Source organism: Bacillus rossius, chromosome 16 (genome assembly GCF_032445375.1).
Source record: "Bacillus rossius redtenbacheri isolate Brsri chromosome 16, Brsri_v3, whole genome shotgun sequence".
Lineage (NCBI taxonomy): Eukaryota > Metazoa > Arthropoda > Insecta > Phasmatodea > Bacillidae > Bacillus > Bacillus rossius.
In genome coordinates, this window is record NC_086343.1 from 27,887,787 (window position 1) to 27,912,481 (window position 24,695).

The window sequence follows — 24,695 nt, forward strand, 5'->3', positions numbered from 1 at the left end:
CTCAGGGTGAAATAGTTGGTAACCCTATATGGCACTAAAACAGAAAATGTTTGGGAAAGGGAGAAGGGTAGTTTTTGAATCTCGTGTGACAGCGACATATCTTTTATTTGGAGGTCAAGTATGCAAAACTTCATCAAGCTCTGAATAAACCTGTAGAATTGAGCATAAAACCCACCGACACAATGTTTTTAAAGTGTGTTGGAAAAAGTGTGTGATAAAACAGATACATCTATTCTTCTCTAAGTAGTTTTTATTGACACTAGAGAACTAATTTGTTTAGTTGATACATCACGTCATATTTTTCCAGCAGTACAAATTAAGTTGTTACAATGGATTGCTGCATACACATGTAAAACACAATTTCAAACATTCTGATAAATGGTGCTGTACTAAAGTAATGAGCATGAACAAAGTTGGTAAACACTAAATGGTGAAAATGTGAAAACAGTCTGTGCACAAATAAGTGGTATTGCAGGTGTTCAATAGTCAATGCTGAACGGGTAGTTCGGGAATCCCACCGCACTGGAAAACAAAACAGAAGAAACAAAAAATTAAAATTATAACTAGTAATGAGCTGTAATGTTTAAAAAAAAAAATTAAACATTCCCAGACTGAACTATTACACTTTTCCACTCATCTTCACGTACTACATTACTTACATTATTTACTACATTCTTAAGGAGATGCTTTTATTACAATGTCTTTATTGCCTTCCTAATATGCAAATTATTTTTTTACTCAATGAAACTGCATAATTTTTCATAAACTGTGTGTTGAAAAATTTTGTTGCGCTGCTTATTCAAAAATACGCTGCATAGCACAGGTTCTATCAAATTCCAAGTTTGGTTAGGTTGCTGTTGCTCAATAAACGACATCTTGCACATGGTTTACGAGTTACGAGTGAGTGAGTGAGTGTGTGTTTTTTAATCTACTCATTTTAAACAATTATGACAGATAGTAATACCATAATGAGATAAGTTATCACATAGTAAACCAAATATTGGAATATCCCACATTTTGCTTTACATCTCATATCGAGGACTACAACTTATAATTTTTTCAAAACAACTCTTCAGCATGAATTCATTTTCTACAAGCACACTACTAATCTTTCAATCAAACACATACCAATTATTAAATTTATTAATAATAAATAAACCGCAGTTTTTCTGCAGATAGTTACTAGTCAAATGAAAAAATAAAGTTGGCAAAATGTGCATGGCAAAGCTAGAAAAAAAATGAAGCCTACAATGAAAAAGGAAGTTCAGGTAAACCACATGCGCACAGTTTTTCTCTCTTATAATTTTGTGGAACTACTTGAAGAGATTTTACAGTTTGCTTGCGGGGTGCTTGAAGATGTATGCATATATACAATCATAAACCCCTGTTTTTCCAGTATCCACCAGTCCGTTTGGGACCGTCTAACGGGAACAGATGCCAGTTCCCGAAACGACGGAACTATTTCGTCTAGGGAAATCTGCTGCGTTCGTTTATGCAGTCAACATTGTGTTGTCCGGAATATAATGTTCAGTTTCATCACTGGGTTCATCCGTGCACTGCTGTGTTAGTCATCATGTTGAACAGTCGGATCTATTTTGTAAGATCATTGGGTTTGTCTGTCACTGTTTTGTCCAAAGTCGTTGTTTGTAATTTCTGTTCTTGTTACAAACGTCTCGTCGTCTACCCACTGTGTACGTCTGGGCCAGAGTTACTTTTTTCTGACCAGTTCCTTCCACAGAATTCTCTGTGCTGTCCGTGCAGTCACAAATTTGTCACTGGCTGATTTTGGCTTGTTTTTCTGAATGCTTGTGTATTGAATTTTCTTGTCCAATCTTGTAAAAATTATTTCAAAGAAATCAATTTAATATTAAAATTAAAATAATTTTACAATTATTTTAAAGAAATATATGACATATAGGAAAAAGCAATGGCATATGTCTTTAGAAATGTCTTAAATTTCAGAACTTATATTAAACAAAACATAATACTTACAATTTTATAAATGGTAAACTAGACAGTTTTTAGAACCAGAAAAATGTACAGTTGTGCTTTCATTTATTAACTGATTAGTTATTATAATAAAAAAATAATTAGCCAGGGTAATTTTAACACATATAATGCATCTTTGCTATCAAATTATTGACTTGGTAAAATTCATATACGAATGAAGTTTTATAAGGAATTTTTAGAAGTGAGTTCATAACAATGACATTTCATAAATAAAAAGAAAAAAAATCACTTGGAAAATGATTTAACTGTACTCCACTGATATTTAAAGGCTTTGCCTTTTATTTAAAAAAAAAAAAAAAACAACGGTGAAACACAAATGTAATCTTGAGACAATCATAAAAATTTTTTTTTTTATTTTAACGTAGTTTAAAGCAACAAATTTTATTATAAAAAATTTAATTTAATTATTATAAAAAATTTAATTTAAATTTTACTTAAATTTTAGTATATGTATTTTATTAACACAATTATATTTATTTATCTTACTGAATATTTTTATAGGAATATTATTTATTTTGTTTTTTAAAGTAACAAGTTAGATTCTGCTATATAAATATATTAACATTTATGGTTTTTTCTTATAAGTTTTATGCGAGTATTTTATAGTAGCATTTAATATGAAGTATTTTATTATTTTTATTTGGATATTCTACATAGTATTAGTATTGTAAATTTTTTTAACAACTTTTTTTTTAACATATATTCTTAATCAATTTTGTTTCGTTGACATTTTATGTCTCACCACATGCTGAAAGTACCTAAATGAAACAACTTGGCAACACTACTCACTCTGCGTAAGGGCAGGTCCGCACTCCCCGGTCCAAAGAGTCCACGTACGCGATGTCTTCGGGAGCAAGCTCAAAGTCAAAAACTTTGATGTTCTCCTGAATGCGACTCTTCGTGACAGACTTCGGAATGGGCACCGTACCAATTTGTATCTGGAATTACAAAGATAAGCATTGTGCTTTCAGCCTTAAATTTAAAAAAAAAAAAAAAAAAAAACACCGGGATCACAACACACTAGAAAACTGATACATGCAATTGCTGTTTCTTAAAACCTTAGCTTCATTAACGACAGCACTGACACACACAAGTCTAACGCTAACAAATAGTTTATGTCTATTACATGTACAAACAGTATACAAATGCAACACAAAAAGTTGATAAATTTAACTTTAAATTATACTGCACATAATATGTGAGCAGCTAATCAAATCACAGACTGGCATTATGTTATTAGGCTTGATGAGTTTATCTTTATAGTAAACAAAAAGAAATTCTACCAACGTAGTTCAAAACTGTATTGTGATAGTGAAGCACTCTAAATAAGTAAAGTGAAAATAGATGAAACTAGGTTTTAATTGTAAAACAGTTCCTTATTAAATTATGTATGATACCAAAGTTCAAAATATGAAAACTTGAATCTAAAAATTTTGGTTTTGGTTCACAAATCCAACTTGAACGAACTACGTATATGCAAAATATGTGTAAACCACTAGTTCTGTGTCAATGTAGTACTGAACCTAACATTTGTGACTGATTTAAGTCTTCAAGATTTTTTATTTCTGCTTTTCAATCTTTGGAGCTTAATATGACATAGGTTGGTTGATTACTGTGTTTTGGAATAGAACTTAATTCTTGTATGTTATGATATGGATACAAGTCATAAAATAAGAGCATATCCAGGCCAAAACTGATAAAGGGAGGGAAGGAAGGGCATCTTTCAAAATTCAACCTGTTTCATGTGTCCCATACAATAATAAACAAAAACAAAAGACATAACATTATTGCTTCCAACAATACTGCAATACTTGTTAACCATACTTTAATATACAATTACAAAAGGAAGAACACAATTAGGAAGGGAATAATGAGTGGAAACTTCCCCTCTCCCTTGCCCCACCCCTTAGATACAGCCATACAGCACATGCCAGTAGCGTAGTTAAAACCCATGGAATGCAAGGGAACTCAGTACAGTGACAATACTGCCTTGCGGAGGACTCTCAAAGAGCTGTTCCGTCAGTCTGCCAGGAAAACTGGGGGAGGAATCGGCCGAGGCCTGTAGCAATCACCTGGAGAGGTTGCTCTCACATTCTGGCGCAAAAATTTATCTTACTTTTCCATGTCTTTCTATGACCAACATTACAAATTTCTCAGACAATTTTTGTAAAATATTTTACCATCCCATAACCAGATCCCTTGCACACACCATTTTATAGTGTGTGAGACTACACACACTAAAACACCATGGGTGATGGCATACCAGAGCATGACTTTTCACCTTCAAATTACTACCACTGAGGAATTTCCATGACTTTTCTACATTTTAAAGTAAATTCACTGACCAATTTCAACTTCCTCAATTTCCACATTTTGTAAACCCCGTGGAGTGACTTTATGGGAAACAAGTGGACCACGACGTCCTTCAGGACGCTAGCAGCAACACGGCGGCACTCACGAGGTATCGCAGGATGACCTGGGCGACGGACTTGCCGTGCTTCTTGGCCAGCTCCACCAGCTTGGCGTCCTTGAGGATGTTGGGGGTGCCCGGGGGCAGGTAGCTGGAGCCGGGGTTCCCCAGCGGGCTGTAGGCCGTGATGATGATGCCGTGCTGCTTGCACAGCTCTCGCAGCTTCTTCTGGTTCAGGTACGGGTGGCACTCCACCTGCGCGCAAGCACACACCCTAGCTGCATATGCACGCCTCACACACCTCCACCAACACTGACTCGGCCACAACCTTCAGTGGTGCCACTCTCGTTTGTGTCGACAAATCGTGAAATCCAAGAAGTTGATAGTTCGAGTAGCCTGGTCAAGACATAAAACAAAGAATGATGACCTAACCTCATTTAGGAATTTATGTAATCATAATAGTCCATGGTCCATATCACCACCTAAAAGCCATGGAATTTGTAAAACCACTGGTGCGATCCAATCCAAAATGATCATGATCATAAGACTTCAGACAAGTTACAACAAACACCGTAAGCAATTGTGTTTAACCAATACTCTTGTATTAAATTGACTAACAAATTGCTCCCTCGCTCTAAGATCACGTGGTATGGCCTACCATTTGTGTATACACAAACCTATCTGTACATTAAAAAAATTTCAGCTGTCAAAAACTACATGGTGAAAACTAAGGTCAGCAATGATCTCCACTATGTCCCTCTGGAATTGGGGTCCTGTCCGCAATTATTATTTTTTTTTAGTAGCAATTTGGCCTTTGATGTTAAATCTGAGGCATCCAGCACAAATCTCAACTTATTTGTGGAACTGAAACCCAGCTCGTACCTGGTTGGTGACGGGCTTGATTGTGGCGGCGGCAACCACGCGCTTAACCTGCTCGCTGTTGAAGTTGGAGATGCCGATGCTTCGGGCCAGCCCCGCTTCCACCAGTTTCTCCATGGCCTTCCAAGTGTCCACGTAGTCGAGGTCTACGATGGCTGCCTTGCCGCCCTCCTGGGGGAACAGGTCTGACCCTTCCTGCGGGACAGAGAAGGCGAGTGTCGTCAGCCCCAGGGCCGGATTTACTGCCTGTGGGCCCCTAGGCTGAGTCTGTGGTGCGGGCCCTCTCTATGGAAAGGGGGGGGGGTATAGTGAGTATCCCCTTCCAGTGAAACAGTGGGTGGCTCTTGCCCGGGTCTGGGTGGGTAGTTTATTTTAATTGACCTACAAAACTCATATTTTTGATCAATTTTCTATTTTGAAAAAAAAAATAGTTTATTATTAAACTAGACAATTTAACCAAACAGTATTTAGAGGTTAAGGAATTAAGTGACACCAAAGCCAATGAAAATAATCGAAAATTATTTATGCAGAAGAGTTCAGTTCGTCGCAAATAATCCACACAAAACAACTGGACACTATGTCGACGCGTATTTTAAGAATATAAGAAGATCCACATCGCAGTATAATTTTTTTTTTTTTTCGTGTCGTGTGGTGCGGGCCCCCATTTGTGGTGCGGGCCCATATGCTACAGCCTAGATAGCCTGCTGCGCGTAAATACGGCCCTGGTCAGCCCGACCACCCCCAGAACACTCCCATGACAACCTGACAGCTGAAAATATATACAGCACAATCTCTATCAATCGCGGTTTCGTATTATCCGAGCCAACCTGAAGTACCATTACAAAGACTGTTGAAACATTTGCTCGAGGACTTGGAAGTGATCTAACCATTGTCGAAACCTTTAAGGCCTGTTCTACAATGACACGCAAACAGAGACAGCTATCCGGGAATATTTCAATTTCGCGTCTGCAGGTTCTACAATTCACGGGAACGTAACGAATTTAAACAAATGAAATTGAATTTCACGGAAGACGGAAAAATAATTGAATTTTAAAAATAAAAAAAAACTGAGCTCCGAGAACATAAGATCAGGATTTACATGTATAGGAAAAATAAACCACAAAGTAATGACGGAACACTAGATATGTTTGTACATGAAAATTTTTTTAACATAGTTAAAATGTAAACCAACATAGCTACCACTGCCAAGCTAAACTGTGCGGGCAGTGTCCGCATGCTAGTCGTTATAGATAATCCATTACGTGAGTTCAGTTGCCGCTTCCGTGTCATTGTAGAACGGGCCTGCGGAAAATTAACCTCAAAATGACATTTGCTTGTTGGGCGAAATATGGATTGATGTGACAGAATATACACTGAAGAAAAACTGGAAGAAACATCACCACGAAAAATGATATAATAGCCACTGGACCAACAGAAAACATAAGACGATTTCCTTATTACATCTGCGTTATCCAAGATCTTGCTTATCCGAGGTTGTGGACCACTTTTAACTCGGTTAATCAGGACTCCACTTCTACTGAGTCATGCATATCACTGGAAAGGGCCATGGGTCACACAAGTATCCCAATGTCCTGTTTTCGGGAACGATGCGAAGTTTGCGCTGCGTGCTCAGTGAACGATGGACTTTGCGAGTGAAGACATAGGACACATCGATGTTGATTTTGTCTTTCATTCTCTTACTTCTGATATCACAGGCCACTGTTAAAACGATATTGTTGTCGACTACTACACATGTGTTACATCGAAACAAAAATCATGTTCCGTTCAGTGTCCAACTTATGTTAAAATAAAATTAAGTATGCAGTCAATGCCTCACTTTCATTTCAATTCAATATGTTAAAAACGACTCTCTGCTGCAGATGCTTCGCAACTCTTTTCTTGTTCGAAAATTTCGTCATCACTGCATTAAAATTACATTCTGCGTCACATTAGTAATTGATTGAAATGGAAAGAAAATTTGGATTTATTAATAAGGTAGTCTAGTGTCGTTGCGTGTGCGTGGACTTAGCATCGTCAGCTCAAAGAGTTCGACGCTCTCCGGACAGGCACCCGTCTCTGCGTGTTTTGTAATTCAGCAGTTTGTTGCTGTCGTCTGAGGAATCGCAGACTTGCAGCGCGCGCGACAGACTAGTGGAGGGGGCAGACGAGCAGATGTCAAGTGTTCAGGAGTGGATGCAGAGAGGGGAAGCCTACGATTCACGCCGGGTATTCGACATGCCCGAACATTACCGAATACTTGCCTTCGGGTGTCTTCGGAATTCTTTTGTTTTGGTGAAAAAACGTCTGTTTTAAATGCCGGACATAAACAAATAAAGGTAGGAAGTTTGATAACAATAATACAAATTAAGCCATTAAAACCAAGACTAATATTTGAGTAAATATACGAACATTCTTATATTTTACATTCGTCTTGCAATGTCATCAAATAAAATGCGATGTTATTAACTTAAGATTTATTTATTGTTTGAATATTGTTGAGCAAGTAATAAGTACAAAAAATTACGTGAGTTTCTACTGTTCATCATTTGTCCCGGTTTATTAGGTCAGGTCAGTTACATTATAAATACTTTCAAACTAAGCGAACATTAAAAATAATATGAATTATTTTTAATGGTTGTTTAGTTTTAAAGTATTTATAATGTAACTGACCTGACCTAATCGACCATTTTAATTAATTAGGCATTCACGAACACACGGCAAAATAAAAATGTGTTTTTTCACCTAAACAAAAGAATTCCTAAGTCACCCGAAGGCATGTATTTGGTAATATTCGGGCATGTCGAATACTCAGCGTGAATCGTAGGCTTCCCCGCAGAGAGCGCTGTTGAGCATAAAACAAGAGCAGTGAGGTTTTTTTTTTTTTTTGTGAGAGTAGAGTAATGCCTGCATCCAGGAATGGTTTGTACAAGAGACATCCTTCAGTGGTAGTGTGTCCGAATATAATGAGTACAGTGGGTTTGCACACCCGATTAGTGAAGACGTACTTCACTTGTGTTCGCGAATGCTGTGGAGTCTCTGGTTCAAAGCTAGATACAGTTACGAGCACCTAGAGACCTGATCTGTAAATTGCAGATCCGTACGAAAAAGGAACAAATCGGGCGATTAATGAAGTGAACCAGCATGGAGTTGTATTCAAATGCACCTCGCGACTTCCCGGAATAAGGCAATCCTCATTGATAAGTGAGAATGTACAGAATCCAGCCCATTACGATCCCCTCCTTCCCCTTACCTAATCAACCCCTCCTTCCCCATCCCTTTCCTTCATGAGTAAACTCTGGTGATGTCGGAAACAAAGGTCATTCCCACTCAGCCAAAACAGATCACATTTACATTACATCTAATCATTGTACCATTTTCAAACGAAAGCACATGGCCTTGTTCGTATCGGCTAATTTTGAAAATCATACGGGCAAACCGCACGCCATTGTCGGCGTTATCCATCTTTAGTATGTGCAATGAACGCTGTGCGTGCTGGTCGTTAAACGATGTGTCTGTGACGTGAATTAAAAAAAAAATCCAGAGCGAAAATCGCCTTTTAAAAGACAAATACAGGATTGGGAGTATCACGCAGTACGTTCGAGTTGTGTCTCATTTTTGGCCTGGTCTTTTCATGAGCAAAGTCTTCAAGGTTGAGTCTCTTGCGCTCTCGTGCTGGTTATTCAATTTTATTGTCATTTCTAATACCTTAGACCAGTGGCGTAGCCAGGATTTGTGTATGGGGGGTGTTAAGAAGCATGCCCCCCCCCCCCCCGTAATAAAGCGGGGGGTCCGGGGGTCCTCCCCCGGGAAAATTTGGATTTTAAGGTGTAAAATAGTGCTATTTTAGCAGTTTTCGGTACTTAAAATTTAAATATTGTAATGGTAAAATTTTTATTAATTTTAATATGAAATTTGTTTGAGTGATGAATAAGAAATTAATTAAAGATTTGGTGCTAAAGGGGAGAGGGGGGTTTGAACCCCTACCCCCCCCCCCTGGCTCCGCCCCTGCCTTAGACTTTTCTTGCAAATTAATCACTACAGCTCTCTTGCGTTTTATGCTTTGTCTCAAATATTCTCAACAGATATTTACTAAGTATTGTCTAATAGCGGCAAAAGATCAAGCAAGTCTTAATAATTTATTATGATCATTTACGTGACATTTTAAAGCTAGAAAAGGAAGTTTAGTAAATATCTGGTAAAAAAAATTAATTATCTTACTTAACCTTGGGGGGGGGGGGGGAGTGTCTATTCGGGGGAGTATCTTAGTGAGATGGGATGATAAGTGCAACACTCGCTGGTGATTTTAGCGTGGTATCGCCCCTAAGCTTTAAGTCTGTGGTCTGGCACGCAGTGCATAGGCCAACTATGAAATCAGAGCGATAACCATTACCTTATATGTGGCGGAGATCGGAGAAATGATGATAAAAAGGTGTAAAACGCAAGTCTCCCTCTGGTGCATTCAAGAATCTGAACTACGGAAACAGAACTATCCATTCGCATTCTTAAATGCTTTTCGTAAACACACCCTACTCGCGATATGTTGAGCAGTTTTCAAATAGAGTGGTTTCTCCTGAAGCTGTGTGCTCGGGTAGCCGTAGATACTTCTCGAGCCTGCACTATCGCTCATATTTCCTTTAAAAATCAACGAATTGTGCGATATTTATCAGCAACCTAATAACTTAAAAGTCGTTAACTTTTCGAAAGAAAATGTTGGCTACCATTATTTTAATTTTATTTTTTATTTTATTTTTTGTCGTTCGTTGCTGAAAATATTATCTACTTTTCAATACGGAACAACCAAAACACTATGCAAATGCTTTATCTTCTGTTTCAAACTTAAAAACTGCATACAACAACAAAGTAAACGTGTTGAAAATCATACACACGGGCACACGTCTTCCCACACTCATGGCAGCCATGATTATTTCATTGTTACCAAGATAATTCAACATTGCCAAAAAAAACAACCCAAAGTATAATAATTTGCAATTATACTCAATACACCACTCCGTTAATAGACCATTCCATAAATTTTGAAATAAATATATCTGTAGGATTACTTTTTATTTATTTAAGTAGTTATGTTTAAGAAATTTTTATGTTTATTTATATTTGAAAATAAATTTTTGGTGTTGGCATTTCACAACTACAAAAATTTTAGTGGCCCTATTCCGTTGCGTCCCACTGATACACTACAGATAATAACTACAAGCGACTGTTACACGATGTGACGCAACGCCAGATAGCCGCAGTTAACGTCAACCCGCCAACCAACAAGTGTTGCGTTGCGTAACATTATCTACAAATACTCTCCAAACTCGAAGTGTTGTTACGTGACGGCGAAGGACTCGAGTTACGAGGACAGCCCAGTCATTTCAACGCCAACTCCGATGTGAGGTTCGCTGGTCTCTTTGAAAGTCGTCACGATCAGTTTACCACTGCTTAAAGCATAATTCACGGAACAGTTGAGGAGCGTGTTTCATTTCAACAGTGTATTCCCTTTCCTACAGCAGTCGTGTGCAGACGTAAACTTTAAGTTTTATTCCGAACCTAATCGAACTGCAATCTACGTGTCAATATTTTATCTGTGCTATTTGAGAAAATTCTTCCAGCCTTAACAAAGGCAAATGTGAAATTAAAAAAATAACTACGTATTCTTATAATCTTCTATTGTTGAATCCATGTTAACATTTTTTTTTATCATTATTCCAGTTATTCTTAATATTTTTTTTTGTTTCAAAACATGGTTTCTAAAACTTCAAAACAGTTTTTTTTTTCCGGTTCGGATCCATAAAGCGAGGCAGTGGCGTACCCACAAGGAGGGGCAGAGATGGACTTTAGGAGCGTGGCAGTCACTCACTGACCAATCACAGTACATGTAACATATCATTTTTAATATCCAACACAGTAATTTATAGCATTCCGTAGCGAAGCACGGGTACATCAGCTAGTTACAAATATGGATAAACTTTTTTTTTTCGTTGCACAACACGATGGCAGAAAGACAGTAAATCACGTACTATTTCCATTTTTATCATAAATGAGATATTTGAGCAACAAAGTTTTCTTCAGCAAATCTCAAGTACTTAGGCTAAAATGCCTTAGCAGGAAATGTAACAATGATTAGATTTATTTTATTTACTTTGAAGAGTATGAGACAAAACATCGCCGACGTGAAGTAAGCTCCGATAAGACTTCAAAACTAAGTGACCCGGCAGAGTTTTTGCACTATTAGTCTGACCGTTCCTTGTCGAAAATCAGTTCCGAAGTCGGGGTTTAGTATTTTTCAAGTCATTTTCGTTTTTTTCCCAGGCGTTTCATTTTCTTGCTCAAAATTTCGCTCTGCGAATAGAATGATTTGATAGTTGACGAGGCTGCTCCGGCAGCGTATTCTAGCGGTGGTTGAGGAAACAGCGCGTGATCCGCGTTCACAAATGTACAATTACACAACTTGTGTATATATTATCAGGCTCGGCATTATTTTTGACGTGACGTCTAACAAATCGATGAACGCCGGCTGCACGCACGAAAAAAAGTGTCCTGTTACGCACATTGTCCCGTTACGTTGTCCCGTTACGCTCATCGTACGCTTGCGCCGCATCTATCTCTTCCACTCGATTGGAACAACCATCGATTTGACTTTTTCGAGGCACATTAAACTCGAAACACTCCCATTCGTTTCCTACTTTCCCAATCACCGTCCTATCCTTAACAGAATAACACAGATTGGAAGAAGTTAAATAGCAAACATGTATAAAAGTTATAGTTAAAATAATCTCTTCGTTTAAGTAATAAACATATTTGTATTAATGAGTGCAAATAAAAGTAAATTTATCAATTAAATTGTAGATTTCATTTCACCCCTTCTTTGTATCCATACAAAATAGTGATAATTCAATAAAAATGATTCAATTTTATTCATAAAAGTATGCAATCATTTCATCGATGTTTTGTTATGACGTTGTCACGTTAAACTATCGTCCGTAAACCGACTTTACAGACAACAAATTTTTTTTAAAAATAATTCTACGTTAAATTTCATGTCCTAGTTTCGTATCATAACTATTTGCAACACACGGGACACGAGAATCTACTCGTCACCGAGTTTAGATTTTCAACATCACCGGCAAGTACTGAATGACTCGCTCAAACTCCCCCCCCCCCTTTTTTTTTTTTCTCCCCAGTTTTGGTGCCTGCAGCGCTGTGATTATGTGCTCACGTCACTGTTTATATATAGACTCGCCACTTCATCGCCTCTATGCGCGTTGCGCCCCAAGTAATTCAACTTTTATCTGTTTCCACGCCTGCGATAACTGAATACTTGCACGTTACGCAACCTGCCGTTTGTTCCACTTCCCGCGTTTACGGTGCGGAATCCTTAGCACAGTGCATTTTTAAATGGGCATTTTTACTCTCTCTTTCCCATGCAAGATTTCTGCCAACTAGCACTCCTTGTTACCGTGAGCTCTGTTGCCAGATATTCATCATAGAGCAAAAACTATTTAGACATCACTTTGTGATATAATGAAATTTTTTAATAATGTATCTGCTGACATGCATTTTGTAAAGGAAAATTTGGAATGAGACTTTTGAAAATACATTTCCTATTGTATTTCATCAAGACCATCGCCTCAGATTATTATTATTATTATTATTATTATTATTTTTGTATTTCTAAGGAGTTGAAAATGAAAGACGCCATTTTAGTTTCAACTGCTTTCGTCAAAAATTGTTTATATGATTTAGTTTTTTTTTGCTCGTTTGAACATAGCACATAATTTAATGGAATGCCTCGTTATTAACAGTGACCGACTGCAAAAAAAAAATAGTTTCCCCTGTGAAATACTATCAATAGACACTAATTTATGGTTCTGAAAAAATTACCACAAATAGTAAAATTGAAAAAAATATATATTTAATGGTTTTAAAAGTCATTCTTGAGCCTTCGCTGCAATGGCCCGGGGTTCTGAACCAACGAAGAACACTCTCAAAGGAATGGGTGGAAAATGAGAGGGATTACATAGGGGAAAGGTAGGAGTAAGGTAGGAGAAAGGTAGGAGAAAAAAATGAGAAAGGTAGGGGAATGGTAGGATAAAGGTAGGATAAAGGTAGGAAAAAGGTAGGAGAAAGGTAGGAGAAAGGTAGGGGAAATGTGGGGGGAAATGTGGGGAAAGGTAAGAGAAAGGTAGGGGAAAGGTAGGGGAAAGGTAGGGGAAAGGTAGGGGAGATCAGGTTCTAATTGGCCAGGATTCTGGATCTCTGAATCTTCGCACTCATCGGTTAAGTATTGCCTTAGTCTGGGGTGTCACAAGCCCCACTCAAGATAATTTTCTTACGTCTGTTCGGTTCCTTAAACACTCTTTAAGAAAAGTGATTACAATAGTCGAAATTGGAGGGGGGGGGGGGAGAGCAATTAATTTACTGGGCGCTTACAAGCTACTTGAAACTCAACGGTCAGTTTTGATTTTCTAAAGTAAAAAAAAAAGAAGGAAATTGGGGAATTCCTCAAAAATTACATTACGGCGACATACGACAGATCCGAAAACAAGACTGCATTCCAATGAAAATTACTCACGAAGTATTGAAAAAATGAAATGAATACTAAAACAGTTTCTTTTTTATTGTTGGGACTTTCAAAACATTGAAAAGCTCGGACTTTTTTAAGTTACACGTGGTGTGCGCTCAGAAATTCTTGAGTGCCGACTAGGTGCTCCTAGGTCTGGAACATGCTGGAGGTGTTTTGTCGAGCACACGACCCTGCCAACGAACAAAAAAAGTCGGTTTACGGACGATAGTTTAACGTGACGTCATAACAAAACATTGATGAAATGATTGCATACTTTTATGAATAAAATTGAATCATTTTTATTGAATTATCACTATTTTGTATGGATACAAAGAAGGAGTGAAACGAAATCTACAATTTAATTGATAAATTTACTTTTATTTGCACACATTAATTCAAATATGTTTATTACTTTAACGAAGAGATTATTTTAATTATAACTTTTATACATGTTTGCTATTTAACTTCTTCCAATCTGTGTTATTCTGTTAAGGATAGGACGATGATAGGAAAAAATAGGAAACGAATGGGAGTGTTTCAAGTTTAATATGCCTCGAAAAAATCAAATCGATGGTTGTTCCAATCGAGTGGAAGAGAGATAGATGAGGCGCAAGCGTACAATCAGCGTAACGGGACACAGCGTAACGGGACAATGTGCGTAACGGGACACTTTTTGGTGCGTGCAGCCGGCGTTCATTGATTTATTAGACGTTGTCACGTCAAAAAGCAGAGTTTACCTTATGACTTATTCCTTACGTCATTCTTTATTCTCTCCGCCCCCATCCAGCCTTCTATTCAAACCCCGTGCCAACCAGCAGTATCCGTTAACCTCCGTTACATTAACTCACTTCCATCACCCTGCAATGACGTCATCGCTCAACTTACCCTGCCGTCTGTAAAGAAGGTTTCCCTTCAAGAAAAACCCGACGGAAAACCTTATTTTATACAATTTTTAAAATTTCAAGTAATATTGTTGTGATGTCTTACAACTTTCGTGTTGCTTGATAAACGAAACTTTTTTTTTTGCGTTAATTACGATTTAGGTTTTTTTTTTGTTTTTATAAATTCGGCTATTGCTCCTATGTATCGGCGGGCGTTGTTTAATATAAATAAAATAGCAATGTTAAATTTCAGCGCATCACCGTTTCATACCGTCGTAACTAAAAAAAAAAAATGGCTCCATTGAAGCCCCAAGGATTCACCTTATTTAATACAGTGCCCTACACGAGTTATCAATCACGAAGTCCACTGTATCACTATTCATATCTTATCTTAATTGTTTGTTAAACCTGATACCGTAGTCAAACAATGATAACGCATACGACAGTCTCGAGCACTCTTATTGAGTATCAATTAAAATTAAACTGAAAAAATTAAAAAAAAACTTGTAGTCCAGGTAAAATTTCAACGAAAATCCAGAATATGCCACAATTGCTGCTTTACGCAATTATATATAACGAAACTCTCATGAATGTGAAGAAGGTCTATCAACATTTCACGCGGGTAATGAATTTCGTATAATTTCATGTCTAAATGTGAGTTAATGCGTACAAGCGCTCTACCACAGGACAATTAAATTAATGCCCTTCTGGGAATAGAAATAGATAAAATCTCTGTAAAAAATTATTACTGAACACTCCCATGAAAATAACATACCCATTCACTCCCGTAGCATTAACAAATTTATTCGCCCTTTGCGCTAATGCCTCAGAAAAAATATTTTTGGTAATATTTAAAAGAATTACAATATTTTTTAACGAGTTCGATGTTATCGCTTCTGTCAAGGAGTAACGAACATTTTGTTCTGTAACCTAATTTGGTTACTCCTTGCAGTACAAAAATTGTTTCAAACTTTTTATATAATATTTGGTAGATTTACATTAACATATAACGGGTTCGAAACTGTGCCCAATAAGATTATTATAAGTTTTTGACGTCACAACGTCAAATAAATCGATGAACGCCGGCTGCACGCCAGAAAAAGTGTCCCGTTACGCATTGTCCCGTGAGGCTGTGTCCCGTTACGATCATTTTACGCTTGCGCCGCATCTATCTCTCTTCCACTCGATTGGAACCACCATCGATTTGACTTTTTCGAGGCACATTAAACTTGAAACAATCCCATTCGTTTCCTACTTTTCCTATCATCGTCCTATCCTGAACAGATTAACACAGATTGGAGGAAGTTAAATAGCAAACATGTATAAAAGTTATAGTTAAAATAATCTTTTCGTTAAAGTAATAAACATATTTGAATTAATGAGTGCAAATAAAAGTGAATTTATCAATTAAATTGTAGATTTCATTTCACTTCTTCTTTGTATCCATACAAAATAGTGATAATTCAATAAAAATGATTTAATTTTATTCATAAAAGTATGCAATCATTTCATCAATGTTTTGTTATGACGTCACGTTTAACTATCGTCCGTAAACCGACTTTACAAACAACCAATTTTTTTTCCGAATATTCCAGAGGAGGGTCGTAAAAGTATATTAGCCCAGGGCCTCTGTTCGAACTGTCCACCGGAATGAAGCCATCAGATCTTTCCGCTGGACTCTACCAGAAGAATCACATGGACAGCTCGAAGAACAGGGCCCCTGATGAGAAACTACGTGGCTACCTGACGGGTCACCTTTGCCCCGGGGAGGCACGGAAGGGGAGGTGGAGGGAGGTCAGCCACGTCAGCGTGTGAACAGCCAAGCGCTGATAGCGCCCTGGGAACCACACACGCCCGTGCACCGCAGGGATGCCAACTGTCGTCTCTCTCTGTCTCTCACGGAGTAAACAAGAGTACACTGGTGCCAGGAAGCCTTCTTTTCACAGACGAGAGAGCCAAACGCCCGATCGTGCATCTTCGGGATTTTTTTTTTTTGGTTCATTGTAAAAGGTTAGGTTAGCTACATTATAAATACTTTAAAACATCGTGGACGGTTGATTTGGTTAGGATAGCAACATTAAAGATACTGTGAAATCATGTAAACGGTTTCCTATCCCTGGATAGCTACATATTAAAAAGTTGTTCGCTAAGCAACCATAAAATGATTTTATAGTATCCACAGTACCAATCGCAATGTTTTAAAGTATTTATAATGTAGCTAACCTATCCTAATCGACCGCAAAATTTAATGCCACACCGGTTTATACAATGAGATAGAACGGAAAAAAAAGAAAAGCGAGCATGAACTTCGGGGAACTTCGGGGAACTTTGGGTGTGGCTCTCTGGCATGTCAAGTGAAGGCTTCCCCACTGGTGCTAGCATACGACAAGGAGTACAAAAGTAAACAGATTTCACTTCCAGTTCAGACATAATTACTTATTTTTTATCCCTCTCAAACAGTTTAAACATACTTATTTTTTTATACCTCTCTCTGAAATCGGTCACTAATGATTCTCTCACTTCCAACCACACAGCACAAAACCAAATATATTTAGTTTTTTCCCAAATGAATAAAAGTTCTGGGTTATTTTAGAAATTTTTCGGGTTCATGATATAGGTCTCTTTAATACATTTATACGTTTTTAATCGTCTAATTTGTATTTTCTTTTCTTGATATTCATGACAATCTTTTTATAAGATTTCGTTTGAGACGGAAGGTGGTGTTCGTTGGTGTTTCACAATACATGACCATCTTTGGCTCGTAAAATCGCGATATTTATTTTACATAAATGCCCATCTAATGGTATACAAAAAAAAACTGGCTTCATCTGAAGTGGCAGGTTCAAACACAGCAAATAGGGAACAACCATTAACTTGTGCCTTCAAGAATCAACTGATACATTAATATATATATATATATAGTCACACAAAAATTAACATAAGTATTGGTATTTAAACAAACTTTTTACCGAGGTCTCCCGAATCCTTTACATCTAGGCGCTACACATTATTTAATAGTTCTGCATCCTATTTATTACTTTAAATTTACGTATTACACAGGCATATACAAAACACAGCTAACTTAATGAGCAAAATTTAGACTCCAACATGAAGTGTATTAATTGTTGATGCACACATTCATTTTAAAACAAAATTGTTGATTCCTCAACAATAAAATGTTGTAAGAGTCAAAATAATTATATTAAGAAAGTAAAATCACAGTTTGTTCACAAGTCACATTATTAAAAATTGTTCATAATTCAGCTCTTGAATGTAAATGACATTCTGATGTTGGTATGGATGGAATCCTTAGTGTACAATGAGCGCATCGTAGGCCATGTCTAGTGACAGCCCCCTGGTATACAGATTCGTCGAGAATGATTGCCGAGATTATAAACTGTTGTCATGGAACAAGTGTTCAAAGAATTTACGTGTGCATCTTTGGAAATGTTCAGAAAAGTTTTTAAATGTTGAACTTAGCATAGTACGCTTAGATATGGCCGCCATTTCAGCAGTACTGGGAACTCCCAGGCAAGCCCATCAGACACACGTAAATCAAAACGCAATAAAAAATACACCTAATACTATATAAATATTACACAGCAAAGACGTAAACCATCCATTACAAGCTTAATAATTGCACAGAACTAAAAGCAAATAAATTTTTTTTAATGTTAACAAGTACCGAGATATTTATTTTTGATACTGCAACCTTTGTATGCTTGGATTCGCGATTATCCTACCGAGTAAATATGTATTTGTAGCACACACAATAATATGAATCAGATCAACCTTCAAATGGTATTTTTATCAAAATTATTTTTGACGTACATGAGTGGCCGAAGCGTGATATGTTTACGTTTGCATAAAATACGCGTACACCATTCCGTAAAGGAAAGCCTGAATCAGGTGGTAATAATTACCGAAAATCCGTAATAATTGGCAGCACTGAGACGGTATTCAAAAATCCTCGACACGCCTTTTAAGGAATCGCGCCCAAAGTTACGGTTGCAATTTTCAATAGGCGCAGCTCTCTTTTGAGGCGCTTGGACGTTCGTTATCTTCTCTACGTTTTATCCCCACAGGAAGAAGTGAAGTTTTTGCGCGACAGTGAGGCGGGGACGTACCACAACGCCGAACGTACAATAACGCCGAAAACCATAATGCCGAAATGCCAAATTGACCACAACGCCGACAGCTAGAAAACTGCTGTGTACCACAACGCCGAAATACATTAACCCCGAAAAATGTCATTGCAGGACTGCTACAAAGGTTTGGTTAGGTTAGGTAAGGTTAGCACACAAATTCATTCAGTTGTTCTTCATTTTGCTCCTGTGGCCCTCCCCGCAGCAACATTTTTCGGCGTTACTGTATTTCGGTGTTGTGGTACACAGCAGTTTTCTAGCTGTCGGCGTTGCGGTCAATTTGGCATTCGGCGTTATGGTATTCGGCGTTGTGGTATTTCGGCGTTGTGGTATTTCGGCGTTGTGGTAACGACCCGGGCTGGGAGACCACCCTGTTCACTCAGCTTTGTCATTGTAAAAATATGTGTAAACTAACTTACGTTCATATTTAGAATGTTTGGTTTGGGTGACAATTTGTTTAATCAAAAGACATAAAGAGATTAATGATTAATTATTAATTATTTAGCTACGATCCCTTTAAAACAAAAGTTAGGCCAACATATTTTGGGGTGAATGCGAGTTTAAGTGTAGGTGGATTACACTAGACGTGTGAACGAGTAATTGTGGGTGTTTTCAACGACGAACATAACTAGGCGTTTCGGAGTGACGCCAACGAGGCAGCAAATTAACGGAACGTTCGCGAACGATAATGCACAATTTCGCGCCGCCTTTGCAGACAGGAACACAACGAGCGCGGCGCTAACAGGCCTGGCTTGAAGGCCGCGCCACACACACAACCGGAGCAGCGCATCCAGACCTGGTGAAGTAAGCCAACCCAGGGAGGTAAGCGTACGTTTCACTGAGCCCCGGTAAGTACCGTGCAACTTCAAGGTGACACGGCCAGGAAAAAAAATTGGTTGTCTGTAAAGTCGGTTTACGGACGATAGTTTAACGTGACGTCATAACAAAACATTGATGAAATGATTGCATACTTTATGAATAAAATTGAATCATTTTTATTTTAATAATAAAAAATAAATACTTGAAATTATACTAGTAATCAGATTTTTAAAATGCAAAAATAATTAACCTTTATTGCCGAAATTGTTGTTGTAATAAGCATTGAAAACCACAGTAACTTTTCACTTCACTTTATAAACAGTCGAGTGGAAGAGAGATACGGCGCAAGCGTACAATGAGCGTAACGGGACACAGCGTTACGGAACAATGTGTGTAACGGGATACAGCGTAACGGAACAATGTGCGTAACGGGACACTTTTTCGTGCGTGCAGCCGGCGTTCATCGATTTATTAGACGTCACGTCAACAAAAATTGGCGAGCTTTCATGCATATTCAAGATTTTTTAAGTTAAACGTAAGTATAATTTCAAGGCCGAATTTTTAATGCAACCTTTTTTTTTTTTCGTGAAAACATTGTCGTAAGAACGTTTCTGACGTTAAAAGGATAGCGAATAGGTCCTTGGCCAAAGATATATAGGCTACCCCTTACGATATACTTACGAGTCAGGGTTTTAATTGCCAAACAAGTTTACACTTCATGCGCTCTTAAGGAAACTATTTTTAATGTGGCTGAACAAACATAATCGACTTTATAAAGTGTTAAGAATTTTTAACGACGATTTGTTTGTCAGCTGCCAAAAATGTAAAAAAGCAAAATCGATTTTTAAAAAAAAATCAAAAACGTTGCATGTGTCGTTACGAAATTTTCCCTACCACATGCAAGCAATTGACTAGTTTTCTCGCTTGCCAATTTACTCCTCGTCAACTCACAAGTTACGCAACGGATATTTATTTTTTTTCCCCTTCTTCTGCGATAGGAAGACGAGAGCTAGCCCAAGGTCGGAGCCCGCTCGAGGTAGACCATGAAATGGAAAGAGACAGATGAAAGTCACGATGACTGTCGCTTCACGGGAAGCCTACGATTCACTCGTTCTTCTGGAAATACCCGAATACTCACGTTGGCAAGCCTTCTTTTCACAGACGAGAGAGCCAAACCCGAAGTTCCCCGAAGTTCATGCTCGCTTTTTTTCGTTCTATCTCATAAAATTTTGCGGTCGATTATGATAGGTTAGCTACATTATAAATACTTTAAAACATTGTGGATGGTTGGTTATATTAGGTAAGTATAGCTACATTAAAAATACTGTAAAATCATTTTATGGTTGCTTAGAAAATAACTTTTTAATATGTAGCTATCCAGGGCTAGGAAACCGTTTACATGATTTCACAGTATCTTTATTGTAGCTATCCTAACCAAATCAATCGTCCACAATGTTTTCAAGTACCTATTTTATAATGTAGCTAACCTAACCTAATTGACCATTAGTTATCATGAGTTACAATGAACAAAAAAAAAAAACCGAAGATGCACGATCGGGAGTTTAGCTCTCTCGTCTGTTGAAAGAAGGCTTGCCAACGTTGAGTATTCGGGTATGTCCAGAAGGACGAGTGAATCGTAGGCTTCCCGTCGCTTCACCCGGAACACAGGCCAGTCGTACAAAAGTCGGGATTTCCTCATCAGACCTCCCCATGTTCCGTCTTGGGCAACGATCACTTCCCCAGGAGGAAGGACATCATCAACACGTGGAGGGAAGTGGGTAGACGAAGTGAATAAATCGTGGGGTTTATTGGGGAAAATAATTTAAGTCAGGTTTTTAAATAACCAAGGCGAAGAAAACTGTCCATTTACCTACTGGAGAAGTCGGGAAATGCAAAGCATGTTTCTCGTGTTTTTTTTTTCTTTTCAATTTTATCACTTTGGCAACAGAAAAACACTTACCAGTTTACCTTAGTAACCAAACTTTCCAGTTATCTCTTGAAAAAAATCGTTACATTCTAAAATTGGGTCTTGTCTCGTAGAAAGAAAAAGAAAAACGCAGGAAAATTATGACTATATCTTGACCTATGGTAAAGAAACATCCCAGCATTCTGTAACCATTGGAAACCGAAATTAACATGGTTGGTGTTGGTACGAAGCCAAGGTCTTAAGTAAAATAAAAGTTACCACTAGCTAAAATGAAATCTTAATCATCGAATGTGCGACAGGATAGCGAGGGGCCTTCGGGTTGTGTGGCTCCGAGAGACACAATTGCGCTTGCAAGGACGGCGACCACCAAGCCGGTAACGACGCGGAACGATAAGCAATTGGAGTCCGCCCCTCCACCAAAAAGTGATGGATCAGCAACATTGAAAACACAATGACTCGGCTGAAAACACGGCAAGGGAAATTGCAAACTCGTCGGCAAACAACCCGTCAGGGCAGGCAAATGTTTGGATATCGACGACGGGTCACACGATCCACAAATAGGGGACATTTAGAGTGGTCGAAGATCGATTACTTTTTTAATACCATTAATGTAACTATTGCGTATATTTGAAAGAAAGATTACCCATTTCCGTTTTCGCTGGGCACGATTACGATCGGCTAGTAACGTCCAACATCCAATATATTTTAAAAACTTATCCTATATGACATATATAGGTATATATAGAAACTCAAGTCATCCAACTTTTCACACAAATATGGCTGCGTTAGTGTCGTTTTCGGTGACGCCATAACATCGAACATTATTTTACCAAATATATTGGACGGTGTTGGAAGCGAAAAGTTTTGACAGTGAGATGGGGCATTAATAGTTACCAAATGTCAAAAAAAAATGTCCAAAACTATGGTTTATGCCTTGTCAAGACAAAGGATGTGCTAAGGAGTTGCTTACTACCTACATTTTTTAAATATTAAAATTCTTACAACAAATTATATCATAATACCCAGTATAGTAAACAGTAAAACGCTGTGTGGTGTGTGGTGAATAAAACAAAAAAAAAATTATAAATAGTATTTACAAAAAGATATGAATACAAACTCCAAGAAGAATTGCCATGAAAAATTACATAAATAAAAAACATGTTTCTAGTAGTTGAGAGAATATGATGGTTCCATAACAGTGTCTGCTAACAACTTATTCCACATTAATGGAGACAAGCACAACTAATTCAAGACAGTATACCTGATTCAGTAGTCACGCTAGTATAACTGGTAGAGTTGGTAGAACATCAGATAAGCAAACATGTCTGATAATAGAGTGGTGGCAGAGAGAAGGCCCAATAAAGGACAAAATATTTTACAATTTTACACGTTACGAACCTAACCATATTTTACAACAAAACTACAATAAAAGTAATTTTAAAAAATGAACGCATGGTTACAGAATTGTCCGAGGTTAAATAAAGTATTAAAAAGTTCAGTCCCGTCACGATAAAAAAGAAACTACTGATCGTGGGTGGCTTTCTTGGGACATCGGATTATACGTAATGTCGGATACACAATACTAATGCAATACACTGGTAAAAAATAAAACGGGGATCAGACAAAACATAATTAGAGGATTAATACCGGATCCTTGCTGTGTTGTTTCATGTTCCGCGTTTTCTCCAGATGAGAAAAATGTTCAAATATCCATGTTCCACACTGAATCGCGACTCGTCGGAGAACAGAACGGGTCCCCACTTCGTGCGCCCCCATCCACTGTGTTCCTCCGCCCAGTTCATACGGGCTGTGCGGTGCTCTCTTGTTGCTGGGGCCTACCTGCATGGAGGCCACCCGCATGAAGACACACTGCGTCCTGTTGCTGTTTGCAAGGCAAGTACTGTGGTTCACACTGCTGCTGAGAACACATTGTCTGATACCCTAATCATTTTCGTAGGATTTCCTAATTATTTGCGTTTGAGCCCCATAATATATTTTCGTTTGAGCCCCTCCTCATTTTTGTATGTTCCCCCTCATCATTTTTGTATGTTCCTCTCATCATTTTTGTATGTTCCTCTCATCATTTTAGTATGTTCCTCTCATCATTTTTGTATGTTCCTATCATTTTCGTATGTTCCCCAATCATTTTTGTATGTTCCCCCTCATCATTTATGTATGTTACCCAATAACTTTTGCATTTTCCCTTATCATTTTTGTATGTTCTCCAATCATTTTTGCATGTTCTCCAATCATTTTTGCATGTTCTCCAATCATTTTTGAATGTTCTCCAATCATTTTTGCATGTTCCCTAATCATTTTTGTATGTTCCCCTCATCATTTTTGTATGTTCCCGCTCATCATTTTTGTATGTTCCCCATATCATTTTTGTATGTTCCCCATATCATTTTTGTATGTTCCCCATATCATTTTTGTATGTTCCCCATATCATTTTTGTATGTTCCCCTCATCATTTTTGTATGTTCCCCTCATCATTTTTGTATGTTCCCCTCATCATTTTTGTATGTTCCCCTCATCATTTATGCATGTTCCCCCTCATCATCTTTCTATGTTCCACCTCATCATTTAATATGTTCCCCAATCCTTTTTGTATGTTCCCCTAATCATTTTTGCATGTTCCCCTCATCATTTTTGTATGTTCCCCTCATCATTTTTGCATGTTCCCCTCATCATTTATGCATGTTCCCCCTCATCATCTTTCTATGTTCCACCTCATCATTTTTGCATGTTCCCCTAATCATTTTTGCATATTTCCCCTAATCATTTTTGTATGTATGTTCCCTAATCATTTTTCTATGTTCCCTAATCATTTTTCTATGTTCCCTAATCATTTTTCTATGTTCCCTAATCATTTTTCTATGTTCCCTAATCATTTTTCTATGTTCCCTAATCATTTTTCTATGTTCCCTAATCATTTTTCTATGTTCCCTAATAATTTTTCTATGTTCCCCCTCATCACTTTTGTGTGTTCCACCTCATCAATTTTATGATCTAATTAATTTTTAAGGTTCTCCTAATTAATTTTACATGATCCCCTAAT

At 37.7% G+C, this 24,695-nt stretch overlaps 1 protein-coding gene across 1 annotated transcript in view; it reads right to left on the reverse strand.

Moving 5' to 3' along the window:
- Positions 1–232: 232 nt before the first annotated feature.
- Positions 233–24,695, reverse strand: part of LOC134539929 (aldo-keto reductase family 1 member B1-like) — a 63,085-nt gene continuing 38,622 nt past the window's right edge. Inside the window, exons 4-7 of the mRNA XM_063382292.1 lie at positions 5,303–5,494; positions 4,469–4,675; positions 2,800–2,948; positions 233–522 (exon numbers count right to left, since the gene is read on the reverse strand). Coding sequence (XP_063238362.1) covers positions 480–522; positions 2,800–2,948; positions 4,469–4,675; positions 5,303–5,494 — 591 coding nt within the window. The 3' untranslated portion in view covers positions 233–479. The remainder of the gene's footprint in view (positions 523–2,799; positions 2,949–4,468; positions 4,676–5,302; positions 5,495–24,695) is intronic.